Raw genomic sequence first — 16,468 nt, forward strand, 5'->3', positions numbered from 1 at the left:
AGAAGAGCACATCGACATACACGATTTACAAGAAGGAATAGAAGTGACCAAAAACATCCTAAGAAACGCCGTAATGTGATTTAAAAATAAAATGGCATGTGGTCCTGAATAAATAGACGCCGAACTGAACTCCTTATATATGTGGCAATATATATTATACAGGGTGAGTCATGAGGAACTGTACATACTACTACCTCGTATAGAGGCCCCTATGGGGAATAACAAATGACCATTAAAACGTGTCTGCTCCCATTGTTTAATAATCTACAGGGCGAGTTTCGCATTTTGACAGAAATTTTTATTCGTCATAATTTTTGAAAGGTCGGATCGATGTGTCTCTTATTTTGGTCAATCGTTACACTATTGCCACCTAATCAACTGATTTATTCAAACTAGAAAAAAATCAGGTCCGGCTTTAAAAAAATTAGTTCGTTTTGGTCTTGGAAAAAATTTCACCCTGTATAAGCTTTTTGAAAACTCTAATATGAATTTTACAAATTAGACAAATAGGTAATTAAAATAACATATTTATATTTTCTGCACACGATTGCTTAATTTTTCATAAAAAAAATCAAATTTGATTATGAATTAAAAGTTTGGTAAAGTGAACAACAGATTTAACAAAATTAACTTTTATTACCAAAATCAATTTTTTTTAACAAATATTTAATTTATGTTACCACCAATCAACTGATTTATTCAAACAAGAAAAAAATCAGGCCCGGATTTAAAAAATAACTTCGTTTGGGTCTTAGAAAAAATTTCACCCTGTATACGCTTTTTGAAAACACTAATATGATTTTTACAAATTAGACAAATAGGCAATTAAAATGGCATATTTATTTTTTCCCCACACGATTACTTAATTTTTTATAAAAAAGAAATCAAATTTGACTATGAATAATTAAAAGTTTGGTAAAGTGAACCATAGATTAAAAAAAAATAACTTTTATTACAAAAATGAATTTTTTTTTGAACAAATATTTAATTTGTGTTATCACCCAATCAACTGATTTATTCAAACTAGAAAAAAATCAGGCCCGGATTTAAAAAATTAGTTTGTTTGGGTCTTAGAAAAAATTTCACCTTGTATACGTTTTTTGAAAACTCTAATATAAATTTTACAAATAAGACAAATAGGCAATTAAAATGGCTTATTTATTTTTTCCCCACACGATTACTTATTTTTTTATTAAAAAATCAAATTTGACTATGCATAAAAAGTTTGGCAAAATGCATAAAAAGTTTGGCAAAGTTTTTGCATAGATTTAAAAAAATTAACTTTTTTTACAAAAATTAATTTACAAAAACAACGTTTTTCTTAAAATTAAAAGTTTTACCATTTTTTTTTTCTATAACACGTCTAGATCTAAAACTTCCCATAACACTTTTTTTGGACTCTATAGTTTAACATAGACGTGATCAAATTGATAAATTTTAAATTTTTCCCCCTAATTTTTGCGATTTACAAGTTTGCAACTTTTACAAGAAGAAGACTGAAAGTCTACAACAATTTTCATAGTCTTCACAATGGTAAGAGGTATGTGCTGTAAAAATTTCAGAAAAAAAATATTAAAATGGAACAGAGTTGTAGCGAGTTAAACCGTGAGTTAATTTTTTTTTCATTTTGATTTTTTAATCAACCGTGATTTAAAAAAAAAATTAAGTAATCGTGTGGGGAAAAAAATAAATATGCCATTTTAATTGCCTATTTGTCTAATTTGTAAAAATCATATTAGAGTTTTCACAAAGCGTATACAGGGTGAAATTTTTTCTAAGACCAAAACGAACTAATTTTTTAAATTTTTCTCTAGTTTGAATAAATCAGTTGATTGGATGGTAACATAAATTACTTATTTGTGCAAAAAAAATTAATTTTTGTAATAAAAGTTATTTTTTTTTAAATCTATGGTTCACTTTACCAAACTTTTAATTCATAGTGAAATTTGATTTTTATATAAAAAATTAAGTAATCGTGTGCGGAAAAAAATAAATATGCCATTTTAATTGCCTATTTGTCTAATTTGTAAAATTCATATTAGAGTTTTCAAAAAGCGTATACAGGGTGAAATTTTTTCTAAGACCCAAACGAACTAATTTTTTTAAAGCCGGACCTGATTTTTTTTAGTTTGAATAAATTAGTTGATTAGGTGGTAATAGTGTAATGATTGGCCGAAATAAGAGACACATCGATCTGACCGTTCAAAAATTATGACGAATACAAATTTCTGTCAAAATGCGAAACTCGCCCTGTATATTATTAAACAATGGGAGCAGACACTTTTTAATGGTCATTTGTTATTCCCCATAGGAGCCTCTATACGAGGTAGGAGTATGTACAGTTCCTCATGACTCACCCTGTATAAATGGATACCCTGTTCCCAGCCAGTGGAAAGTGGCATAAATTTCCTCAATGTACAAAAAAAAAAGAAAAGGAAAGCTATAGAATGCCTTTCTCTAGAACAAGAATATAACAGAAAAGATAGAATTTAATATCTATGAAACTCTGGTAAAAAGCATGCTTTTACACGATTGTGAAATCAGGCGACTAACAGAGAGAAAGAAATCGAAGAAAGACAGAAACCGCGGAAATGGATGTAATAAGACGAACGCTAAGATTTCGAAACGGGAGGGGATAAGAAATGAAGAAATTAGAGCACGCATGAGAACACAAGGTACAGTCATGGATCACATACAACGAAAGCAGCTAAAATGCTAGAGAAATACCTAGGAGAACATGGATGAAAAGAATAAGAAACTCAATAAGTTCCAAAGAACTTGGACAAGATCAATGGAACAGCCGAATTGAATGAAAAATGGGATCGGATAACGTCGAAAGACGTTCTAAATGGATTATACATGATTATACATATTGATATGATTATACATATTTATTATACATGATAATACATATTATAATGAAAAATTATAAAAAAAGAATATACCTAATTATACGAGTAATAGGTTTTATAAGAATTTGAGTAGTATGATGATTATTAACATCAATAAAATGAAATTACAGTGGAACCTCGATAACTCGGATTAATCGGGACCGCGGCCAATCCGGGTTATCGAAAATCCGGGTTAGCCGGAGAATATGGTATAAATTAATAAAATACGGTATACTTACAGATAAAATCCGTTATAATTGAAATAACATGAAATAATATATGCACAGTACACATCTAAATTACTAAAAACAAGTAAACACAAACCTAAGCAAACGGAAGCTAACAATACAAGTCTGTACTTCACACAATACAGTCACAATCGGAACGATGTTATGTTATTTAAGAACAGTGAAGAATAAGACCATTGTTTAAAAAATAATTTTTTAAACAGTCTTTTAGTCCTTTTTAAACAATGCTAAGACAGTTTGATTGAAATAAATAAGGGAATACTACTACAGGTGCCTGTTGTTTCCGATAATTCAAGTAAATTAACGTCGCTCCGCCATGCCGCCATGTGCCATGAGTCATTTTTATTATTAGTCCAAGTAAAGAACCTTAAAATAGGACAAAACCTCGCAATTTTTACAGAATGCATCGATTTGCTTGAAAATTTGAGAATAAGTAGTGGATAGTCCAAGGATTAAAATCTATATCATGCCAAAAGGGGCTTTTACCATGGGGGTGGTTGCCACCCCATCTCGTGGAAATTTTTATTATATATTGATCGCAAGAGTTGGTAAAAACATTCATTATAAGCAAAAAACGTTCTATACATTTTTTTGATAAAATTAATAGTTTTCGATTTATTCGCTATCGAAAGTGTTAGTTTTATATCGAAAAAATCAATGTGTTTAATCAGTTTTCTGCTAATAACTCAAAAAGTTTTCGTTTTATCAAAACAACTTTTCTTAAAAAATGTACCTTTTGAAAAAATAAACAAAACTGCTTGTATTTATTTTCTTTAAGACCAATAGTAATCTAGCTATACTTTATTATATATTGGCTCTTCTTCGTCAAATGCTAAATATTGTATTTTCAAAGTCAAAGGACGGGAAAACTATGCATTTTCCGAGGATAACTTGCTGAAACTAATTTAAAGTATTTAAAAATATGTATCTCTAGAAATAAAAAAAAATCTCTAGCTAAAAAAATTAATGCCCGGTTGCACCAACAGATCTTAAGCTTAAGTCGAGAATATCATAAGAATTAATATAATATAATTATAATATATTACAATAAGAATACCATAATATACTAATAGATATAATTGATAATAAGGATAGAATCTAAAATTATGGTGCAACGTAAGTGATACTCAAGGAGGCCCTATCTATAAGTAGAGCTTACCTAAGGTGGAGCTTAAGATCTGTTGGTGCAACCAGGCATAAGTGACTTATTGAAAAGAATATAAGTCCCTATTTTTTTTCAGCAAAAAACTGATCGTAAACAACCCCCTAATCACCACCCTAATTAAAATTTGTCATTGACCTGATTTGATTTTCTTGATTTATGTATTGGTAATAGGTTCTAGAAGTTTGATTGGACTAGAATGATTAGTTTTTAAAAAAATGAAGTTAAAAGCGAATAACAAGTTTTTGTAGTTTGGTAAAAAATGCCCTTTTCTTTAGAATAGAAAGATTACCATTAGAGATACGAAAAAATATTTAAATATGAAATTGTAGCTTATATAATTCCCAAGAACATGGTCTGCAAAAAAATTTTTACGGCAAAAATTGAGTGAGCTATTGACAATTAAAACTTGTAATATCATGCAAAAACCACCTTTACCAACCCTTTCAATGCCACCTCTATTTGTGACTGAGAATTTTAATAGGATTTAGTATTAATAGCATTATAGAACTTGTAAAAACCTACAAAATTCTTTTATAAAGAACTTTCTAAAAGATAAAAAATAAAAAGTTACGATTCAAAAAACAATATATTTTTTTGAAAAAAAAAGAGGAGAAATTCAATTGGAAGCATAATAATGTAAGTTAGCGGTGTTTTGAGTCATTGGCCTTATTTATTCTTCTTTATTTCTGTATTAATAATATATTCTAGAAGTTTGACTGGCTTAGAAAAATTAGTTTTTAAAAAACTGAAGTTTAAATCGAATAACGAACGTTTGCAATTTGGTTGAAGAAAGTATCGCTTTGGTATTAATTCCCAAACCGTTTTCTCCGTCTCTTGGTTGTAGAATAAATTACTTCTTTTTCCTAATGGGTTTATTTAAAAAGACTACACTTACTAAAGCTAAGTTTAGCTTTTACGCCAGACACATCGAGAATTAATATTGTACAAAAAAAGTCCCAAATATTAATTTGGACCTAATTATGAACTATTATAATTGAAAAAGCTATCGTTTTTTAAATATATGTAACATTGACAAATATTTTATTTAGAATTGTCACTCATTTTTTGAGATAGATTTTTTAAGAAGGCCAAAATCGTGTATTAAATGTGACATAATTTTAGGGGCGTAATAAAGCAAAGATTAGAATTTGGATTATTTAATAAAGTTTCAACATTCTCCCCCGCGTTGAAGCATCCCTGCTTCAACTAAATTACACAGTAACAGGAACAGAAAAAGCAAAGTGTTAGGAAGAATGTAACAAAACTAGAAATAAGCATGTTGGTCGTTTTAAGGTTGAGTTTGATTTGGTAATAAAGAAAGCTTTGAAATGGATCGGATAAACTCTCCGGAAGCCGTACGGAGCTTAACCACACGGACTTTGCCATCCTTACCAGGATATACTTCAATGATGCGCGCCAACGGCCACATCATTGGAGGTACATTATCTTCCTTGAGTAAAACTAGTTTATTTACTTGCAGGTTAGAATATTCTTCAGCCCATTTAGGCCGGTTCTGAAGGCGATTTAAGTAATCAACCGACCAACGTTTCCAAAAAACTTGTTGAATTTTAGAAATCTGCTGGAAGGTGGAAAGCCTATGTTCGTTTAAATGTGAAAGATCCTTTTCAGGATAAGCGGTGAGAGGAGACCCTATCAGAAAGTGTCCCGGTGTAAGGCAGGTTAAATCTGTAGGGTGATTAGAAACTGGACCTAAGGGCCGAGAATTTAGTATTGCCTCGATTTGACAAAGAATAGTGTTAAACTCTTCTGAAGTGAATAAAGCATTACCCACCAATCTCTTGATATGAAATTTTGCGCTTTTGATGGCGGATTCCCAGATTCCACCCCAATGCGGAGATCGAGGTTGAATGAATTTCCACTTGGTCTCATTTTGTGAAAGAAAGTCACAGATAATATTTACATTATTATTAGTTTTGAAAAATTGATACAACTCATGTAGGACATTTTTTGCACCTAAAAAATTGGTGGCGTTGTCACTATAGATCACTGACGGATTTCCTCTTCTCGAGACAAAACGTTTTAAAGCGTTCAGAAAGAAGTCAGTAGACAGTCCAAGAACTAGCTCTATGTGAACTGCTTTGGTGACCATGCAAACAAAAACCGCAATGTATGATTTTATGAGTGGAGATTTACGAAGCCTTGAGGATTTTATTTGAAAGAATCCTCCGAAATCAATTCCAACTTTCTGAAATGGTCTAGAAACATTTACACGATCAGAGGGCAAACTTGCCATAATCTGTTGGCAGACTTGATTATTGAATCGAAAACACATATTGCAATTTCGTATGATTTTTTTGATCTCTCTGAGCCCATTAAGGGGCCAAAAACGTAAACGAATATTGCTCAGAACGGTTTGAGCACCAGCATGCCCGAGCCGCCTATGTTCGTACTCTAGTATGAGGGAGGTCGTATGATTATGGGGTGGCAAAAGCAAGGGATGTTTCTGTTGGTAGGGAATGGAGGCGTTACAAAGCCGTCCGTCGATCCTCAGCATTGATAATTCATCGAGAAATGGATTTAAAGATAATAATTGTTTATTTGATAGTTGCTGGTTTGCAGAAAGTTCGGAAATTTCTTTAGAAAAATTGGTTAGCTGAACTTGCCGAACTATAAAATATAGAGCTTGGTCCAATTCTTCAACAGTGAGGGGATCAGATTGTTTGTTTCCTTTTAAACAACTGACAAATCTGAGTACATATGCGATAGCACGACGTAATCGCGAAAAAGAAGAAAATTTTTGAAATAATTGTTCCCAAGGAGGTTTTGAGTTGACGTTTGTGAGTATATTGGAACGAGTTTTTCTGTGCTCTGTAATTAGCTGATCAGCTATTGGGGGTTCATCAGAGAATTCTAAAGAATGATTAAGAAGAAAAGCAGGACCGGACCACCACAACTTGTTCTCCAGAATTTCTTGGGCTGATAAACCGCGTGATAGAATGTCAGCACTGTTTTCAGCTGATTTAACGTATCGCCACTGACAATTTTGCGTCAGTTCTTGAATTTGAGCAACTCTATGCGATACGAACACTGACCATTTACTAGGGTGTGCCCTGCACCAACATAAAGCGACCTGAGAATCGGTCCACAAATTTATTGAGTCATACTCTAATTTATTTTCGAAGACTTGTAGAATTTTGTTTACAAGTTTCGCCAGCAAGAGCATAGCGCAAAGTTCTAACCTTGGAATGGTAATTGATTTAAGTGGGGCGACTCTAGATTTTGAAGATACTAAAGTAGAAGAAATATCATTGTCAGAATAAAGAACTCGAAAATAAATGCAAGCACCATAAGCCTCTATGCTTGCATCAGAAAAGCCATGAATTTCTATTTTGCTAATAGTTTTCGGACGAAAATATTGTCTAGCTATTTTTTGTTGTGAAAGCAAGGGGATATGTTCAATAAAATTGTGCCAATCTTTAAGAATGCAAGCGTCGTTTATTACGGTGTCCCAATGAAACTTTTTGAACCATAATTTTTGCATCAGTATCTTACCTTTTACTATAACAGGATTTATCAAGCCTAACGGATCATAACATTGAGCTAAGATAGAAAGTATTTTTCTTTTGGTAACTGGACCGTGCACGATTTCTTGAGGCACGGAAATACAAAGAGTATCTTCTGCTGTACTCCACTTTAGCCCAAGAACTTTACTTGGGACTTTATCTATGTTTATGTCATAATCAGCTTTTTGATTTTCCGAAATATCTTTGGAAATATTTTTAAGAAAATAATCACTATTTGAACAATATTTATGCAACTCAAACCCATGCTTATTTAAGATGGTATTTAATTGAGAGTATAAATTGAAAAGTTCGTTGTGATTATATGAACCACAAAGGCCATCGTTCATATAGAATTGATTCAGAATTGCATCAGACGCAAGAGGAAATTCTAAATAGTTTAGACAAGCAATTTCTTTAAGAACCCTTGTTGCCAAGAACGGGGCTGAATTGGTTCCAAAAACTACAACATCAAGTTGGATACATTTAAAGTCTTCATCAGGGTTTTCTCGCCATAAAATGTTTTGAAGAAAAGTTTGTTCCGGGTTCACGAGGACCTGTCGGAACATTTTTTTAATATCTACCGTGAATACAAAAGGAAAAAGTCTAAATCTACATAGAATGTCATACAATTCTGGCTGAACCTGATATCCCTTTAAACACACGTCGTTTAAGGAATACCCTGAGGAACTTTTGGCGCTGGCGTCCATGACAACGCGCAAACGCGTTGTTAAACTGGATTCTCTAACTGCACCTAAGTGCGGAATAAAATATTTATTTTCAGATTTGGCATTTAGCAGAGTTAGGGGTACATAATGAGCATGTTTAAGTTCAATTAATTCATCAATAACTTTTTTATAGTATTGATAAAAGTTGCAATTAGTTTTAAATTTATTTTCTAAAGAAATGAAACGCTTTCTGGCCATGTAATAAGAATTTCCTAACTTTAGATTTTCTGAAGGTGATTTCAGCGGCAAACTTACTTGAAAATCTACCATTTTGTAAAATTTTGGTTGTAGAACGGAATAGGTTTTCAGATGCCTCATCAGCTTCTGAAAGATAGAATTTATTGGGAATTTCCTCGATTTCCCAGAATTTCTTCAAACGGCTGTCTAATTGTAATGTGGAAAGAAGTGAATTAGATTCAGTTAAAACTTCTGAACTACTGTCTGTAACAGATATATTGGATACAGTAAAATGATCAGGAACTGTACCAGCTACCACGAAACCTAAGTGAGACTCTTGTAAGACTGGAAGATTTTTGCCAAGTCTGACGAAGTTAGGTAAAATAATATCATAATAAAGATCCAAACCAATTAGAATGTCAATTTCAGAAGGCTTAAAAAATTCGTCGTCTGCTAGAAAGAATTGTTCCGGAATATTTAATTTTTTCACTAGTATTTTTGATTGAGGGAGAGCACAAGTAATCTCGGGTAATACAACTACTGAAAAATGAAAACTTCTTCGACGATCATAATTGGAAAATATGGTTATATCTGACATTTTAGTACAAGTCGAGCCACTCCCTCCTATTCCTGATATATGTACTGACTTGTTATACGTATCTAATTGTAACTTGTTCACAAGCTTCTCTACGATAAATGAATTTTGGGATCCTGTGTCCAAAAGAATTTTCGCTATGCAGAAATTAGCGTTTTTACCAAGTAAGGTTACTTTTGCAGTACCCAGAAGAATATGACTATTTTTTACTGACTGAACAGAGTGATTCGCTGAATGATTATTTGCGGTAGGGTTATTTTCCGTAAAATTTCTCGAAGGACCTTGAAAATTTGTTATTCCTGAATTTTCCTGTACTGGTTGGATATCCAGAAAACGGGTTTGAAGATTTGAATTACTATCGAGATGAGAAGATGAATTATTACCATTTTGAACATGAGCAGTATTATCTAAATAAGAACTATTAGATGAGATTAGAGAGCTATGGTTACCTGCGTAGCTATTAGGTTGAGAATTTGAACCATTATTATATAGAGAATGTGAATGACGCTTACTACTAGTCATTGGCGGAGAATGTTGATTTTCGCCGATTTTTATGTGCATTAACGAATTGTGTGACTTGGAGCAAAAAGAACATTTTTTAGAGGATTTACACTCTTTCAAATTGTGTTTACCAAAACAATTTATACATAAATTCTTTGCCCTAATAAATTGCAATTTGGCGGAATGAGATATATCTTTAAACTCAGAGCAACTGTAAATTTTATGGCCCTCCTTGTTACAGTAGATACAAATTAATTGATATTGGCGATTTGAAGTTGCCTCATGCATTGTCGAATGAGATGAGAAATTTTTTCTGGTAGTTTTAGGACTAGAAATTTCAACATTTTCCAGAATTACTGCACGTTTTTCTAAGAATTTTAAGAAATGATTTAAAGTAGGTATTTCATCGTGATTCCTCTCAGATTCATACGCCTTAGCCGATTGAAAATCTAACTTCTTTTTTAGAATGAATATAAGTGTTAAGTCAAATAAATTTTCGGAAGTTAAATTCAAATTTTTTAGTGACAAAATATTCTTTTGAATTGTAGTGATTAATTCTCTTAATGTGTCTGACTTACATTTAGAAATATTATTACAATCAAAAATTGCTTGCAAATAAGAATTTATTATGGCGAATTTGTTTTCGTATCTCTTCTTTAAAATATTTAACGCGATTACAAAATTTTCATTAATTATCGGTAGTGAATCTATAAGTTGAAGGCTTTCGCCTTTTAAATAACTCTTCAAGTACACAAGTTTTTGGACATCTGTTAATGTCTCATTTTTCACTATGAGCGCATCGAAGAGCTCGAAGAACGATTGAAAGTCTCTAATATGACCTGAGAATTGTGAAATTTTTATATCCGGAAGACGAACTGCTATTGGAGCACTACAAGAACCCTCACTGGATGAACCAGATCTTATCTGAGAAGGTGCAGCTTTTAATTTATTAACACAAGCGGTCAAATCGCTTACAAGTTTGAAATATTGATTTTCTGTAAACTCTCTATCTTTTTCTTCTTTGCCTGTATTTGATGCAAGGAATTCGATTTCATTTTGTGCTTTTTCATAATCATGAAATATTAAATGAAGTCTACTTAATCGCGTCTCGAACTGGGTAACATCTAATTCTACGTCTTTTTTGGCTATAAACCAGTTAGACATACGAGTAAGAGAAGACTTAGCAATTTTTCTATATTTTTTGAACTCATCCATTTTTATTAAAGATATTGGAACACGAAAATGTCTTTGAATCACCGAATTTATTGATTTTAATGTCTTTGAATAACTGATAGCCAAATAGAATAATGAAACAAAGGGTATATAAATGGACTTATCTCACCCAGTATATCCTTTTGCTGTTGTGTCGGCGAATAATCTTGAAGAACTTTTCATAAGTTTTATGCTGGTCAAAAATCCGGCTCGATGTAGGCCAAATGAAGAAAGTATCGCTTTGGTATTAATTCCCAAACCGTTTTCTCCGTCTCTTGGTTGTAGAATAAATTACTTCTTTTTCCTAATGGGTTTATTTAAAAAGACTACACTTACTAAAGCTAAGTTTAGCTTTTACGCCAGACACATCGAGAATTAATATTGTACAAAAAAAGTCCCAAATATTAATTTGGACCTAATTATGAACTATTATAATTGAAAAAGCTATCGTTTTTTAAATATATGTAACATTGACAAATATTTTATTTAGAATTGTCACTCATTTTTTGAGATAGATTTTTTAAGAAGGCCAAAATCGTGTATTAAATGTGACATAATTTTAGGGGCGTAATAAAGCAAAGATTAGAATTTGGATTATTTAATAAAGTTTCAACATTGGTAAAAATGATATTTTCTTCAGAATAGAAAGATTAGCATCAGAGATACGAAAAAATGTTTAAATATAAAATTGTAGGTAAGTTAATTCCCAAGAACTTGGTTTAATAAAATTTCTTCTACGGCAAAAATTAAGTGAATCGTAAATGAGTATACCATCGAAAAACATTGATTTTTTAGATATAAAACTAACACTTTCGATAGCGAATAAATCAAAATCTATTAATTTTATCAAAAAAATGTATTGAACATTTTTTGCTTAGAATGAATGTTTTTATTAACTTTTGCGGTCAAAATATATTAAAAAATTTCCACCCCGAGATGGGGTGGCAACCACCCCCGTGGTAAAAGCGCCTGTCGGCATTATATATATTTTGATCCATGGACTATCCATTATTTATTCTCACATTTTCAAGCAAATTGATCCATTCTGTAAAAATTGCGAAGTGAAAAGCTTTGGTTCCTGGACTATATCGTATAGTTCAAATTACACAAATACACATTATCTCTCAAATAATATATTACATACATACATTTTTATTGTTGAAATGTTTGTCTGATAAAAATCAGTCCGAGTTAGCCGGACTTCCGGGTTATCGGGGGCCGACTTATCGGGGTTCCACTGTATATAAATATAGACTTATGTGTAATGTTTCTTTAGAGGGTGTTCTGAAATAAAAATTATGAAAAAATTTTTGTCAAAAGTGTAAATAATCTTTGTCCATTCATAAGCACTAAATTTTCGTTTCCGTACCTGTAATAACATTATTTATGACTCAACCGACAGGGTTTCTATACCTGCTGGCTGGCCGCGGGCTGGATATCGACAGCAAGGACAGCCAGTGACGACCGAGAGAGATAACTTTTACCAAAGCTTTGAGATTTTTTAAAAAGTTTAAACAAAACAGCTGCTTTGTGTTACACTTTATGTTAAAAACAAAAACAAATTCGGAAAGTGGGAAAAATTTTATAGTGCCGTATTAAAAAAAATTTTAGGTTAATTTTAAACAAAAAATTAAAAAAAAACATATTGTTTAAACAATTTAATAATTGATAAGCAAATAGAGCACTAGAACTTTTTAATACTTTTCATACAAAAAAAGAATTATCTCAATATCTGCCACAGTTTTTGCGTTGTTTTGTTTAATCTTTTACATTGGAATTTAGCTATGCTCAGAAACGTGAGGAACAGCCTTTACCTTAAATCACAATTTATAAATTGCCTTTACCTGGTTAATGATTTGTTGGCCCGTAATGCAATTTGCCGTTAAAGAGCAAAGCCATCCAGAAATATGCATAAATGCAGCGAGCGGTCTGTTCTAAAAGAGAAAACAAATATATTTGCACATAATTAAAATTATTGTACAGAACTGAAAAAATAATAAATATAAATATTGTTTAATTTGAGGTCTTCAGATTAAGAGGCACCTTTGTAAATTGCAACCAAAATGGTAAAACACTTCCGATCTCCGACAAATATTTATGCTGGCCCAGAAGCATTTCAGTTTTAGTCAAAAGGAAGCAGTTTTAACAAAAATAATAGATGGAAAATTTGAAAATATTTCTCAAATGAATGAAGAAACTTCTGGAAATGTACACAGACGATTCGACGTGAGATTCGCAAATATTTGTAGAAGATTCGACGAAAATTCTTAAATAATTAAAGAGTTATTTAGCTGAAAGAACAGTAAGAAATTTGCAGCAGTTTCTAGAACATTCAATAAGATACAGAAAAATGTAGACGATGTAAAACAATTAGAGAGCAAGATATCTATGCTGCAATTCAAATAATTCGGCGCGCACGTCATACTCAAAGCGTGCAACAAACTCAACACATTTTTCCTCATACATTAGGCTACGGCTCCACGGGCGAGAAATTGACGCTAGCAGTAGCGGTAAAACGAACTTAAGGTTCCGCGGAACGGAATAGGAATAGCCGAACTGTACCGACTACAGGACTTGTGCGTAAGAGAGTTTTTTCGCTACTGTCAAGTTTAGCAGGAAAGCGCTGTCGCCAAATAAAACACATGTATTAATTTACCACAGCAGCTACCGGCAATAACGTTTCTCTTTGTCTTTAAGACCGTGAAACAAAGATAACTATCTGTACAATAAATATCAAACTCATGTTGTCCTATAGAAGGTTATGTAAGATTTTTGTTTATAGATGTGAAGTTGGTTATAATAAATATAAGCTCTCTTATGAAACTGCCTACGATGTAAACTGGTCGTAAATAACAAAATAATAGAACAAGTGAACGGAATACTTGGGACTAAAACTGTCAATCTGCGGAAAAGTGGAAGAAGAAGTACAAAAACAAGTGAAAGTGGCGAACAGAGCAGCAGGATGTCTCAACAACACAAACTGGAGAAACAAATACCTCACAATGGAAACAAAAATCAGGATATATAAATCAACAATAGGACTGATAATAACGTATACAACGGAAACAAGAGCAGATCCGGCGAAAACTCAAAGACTGCTAGAAACAGCAGAAATGAAAGTCTTACGAAAAATAACAAGCCAAACTCTAAGAGACAGAGTAAGAAGTGAGGAAATACGAGCGAGATGTGAAATAGAAGAAATAAACATGTAGATCAAATAAGAAAAATAGAATGGAATCAACACATAGAAAGACTGACAGAAAATAGAATAGTACGAATAGCAAGAAACAAATCGCCAAATGGAAGAAAATAATTGGGACGACCGAGGAAAAGATGGTCAGACAATGTCAATTGAGGCTAAAAACCGAAGTAAAACAGGCATTGAGCCTATTAAATTTATAAAGTAGGAAGAGGAAAAAGAAGATTTTGATTAAAATTTTTGGATATTTTAATTGAATTGTATTAAAACAATAATTCTTTAATCTAATATCAATCATTTAATCTAATATATCAGACTGCCACAATCCCCAAACAATGGCTGCAATCGACCTTTGTAGCAATTCCCAAAAAGTCAAGTGCAATAACCTGCTCGGATCACAGAACAATATCTTTAATGAGTCACACACTTAAAACATTTTTGAAAATAATACACAGTAGAATTTTTAAAACTCTCGAATATGAAATCAGTGACAAACAATTTGGCTTTAGAAATGGTATGAGCACACGAGATGCTTTGTTCGGCTTGAATGTGCTGGCCCAGAGATGCATGGACATGAATCAGGATATGTACTTATGTTTTGTAGACTTTGAAAAGGCATTTGATAAAGTTCAACATAAAAAGCTTGTAGATATATTAAAAAGCAAAAATATTGACAGTCGTGACATGAAAATTATATCTAATATATATTGGAATCAAACTGCCAAGGTAAGAGTTTACAAACAGGACACCCAATATATCAAAATACAGAGAGGAGTCCGTCAGGGTTGCGTGCTGTCTCTACTACTTTTCAATGTCTACACTGAAGCGGTATTTCAAGAAGCGCTCTCAAAATCAGTAGAAGGTATATCTATCAATGGAGAAGTTTTGAACAACTTACGTTTTGCAGACGATACAGTAATAATAACAGATAACAACAATGATTTACAGAACGTAATGCAACGCCTTAATGAACGCTGTCATGAGTACGGACTGAAGATGAATTTAAAGAAAACTAAATGCATGATCATAACTAAATCAGCACACGTAAACATCCAATTAACTATTGAAGATACTGTGATTGTGAGTGTGGATAACTACAAATACTTAGGAACATGGATAACATCAAATGTAGACCAAACCAAAGAAATTAAGACACGTATTGAAATAGCACGTGCATCATTCATTAAATTTAAAAAGTTTCTTTGTTGTCGGGATATAAGGTTAGAACTACGCCTAAGGATGCTTCGATGTTACGTGTTCTCTACTCTTCTTTATGGCTTGGAAGCGTGGACGTTGAAACAAGTCCATTTGAATTAGTGTTGCCCAAATGCAAGACCAAGACGAGAATTAGACAGTCTTGGTCTTGGTCTTGGTCTTGGTCTTGGTCTTGCAGCAACAGTCTTGCAAGTCTCGCAGTTGCCTATTAGCCTATTACATATCTTTGAACAACGTGACAGAGATGTACATTTTAAACTAGAATTTCATAGCCATAGTAAAGATCAGCCAAATTAATAAATATCTAGACCAGCGGTTCTCAATTTGGGGTGCATGTACCACTGGTGGTACATATCATTATTTGCGGTGGTGCACAAAACGCAAACACAGCTAAAATCAGCACCACAATTATTATTATACTTAATTAGATTACCTAGCTAGATCCCTATTTCAGTTAGTTGGTAACCAAAATAATAAAAAGTATTTTGTGGTTCATGACTCAAAAAGATTGAGAATTACTGATCTAGACAACTACTGATACCGGGTGGAGTTTGAACTCATGATCTAAGTAATCCGTGCCTATGTTCTAACTAACTAAAGTTTATTAGAAACTTATATATTTTATTATATTAATACAGGGTAGAAAAGCCATATCCATGATGAACGGCATTCTGTGGGACCAGACAATATCTAAAGCGAACAAACAGCTCATATACAATAGCATCTTAAAAGTATAATCACCTATGGCAGTGAAGTTTGGCCACTGAAACAAAGAACGGAGAAAATGCTACTAGTAACAGAAATGGACTTCTGGAGAAGAGCAGCAGGCAAATCAAGAAGAGATCGGATACCAAATGAGAGAATACGAGAAATGATGGGAGTCACACCTACAATAATTGATGACATAAAAACAAAACAACTAGTATGGCAGATGACAGGATCCCTAAGCAGATTTTTGCATGGCCACCACAAGGGAGAAGAAAAAGAGGAAGGCCGAGAAGAAGCTGGAGGGAGGT

General features: G+C 32.6%; 1 protein-coding gene across 1 annotated transcript in view; it reads right to left on the reverse strand.

Moving 5' to 3' along the window:
* LOC114337614 (uncharacterized) overlaps positions 1-16,468 on the reverse strand; it is a 138,811-nt gene that overhangs the window by 21,569 nt on the left and 100,774 nt on the right. Inside the window, exon 5 of the mRNA XM_050657974.1 lies at positions 12,883-12,972. Coding sequence (XP_050513931.1) covers positions 12,883-12,972 — 90 coding nt within the window. The remainder of the gene's footprint in view (positions 1-12,882; positions 12,973-16,468) is intronic.

This window comes from Diabrotica virgifera, chromosome 8 (genome assembly GCF_917563875.1).
Source record: "Diabrotica virgifera virgifera chromosome 8, PGI_DIABVI_V3a".
In the NCBI taxonomy this organism is placed as follows: domain Eukaryota; kingdom Metazoa; phylum Arthropoda; class Insecta; order Coleoptera; family Chrysomelidae; genus Diabrotica; species Diabrotica virgifera.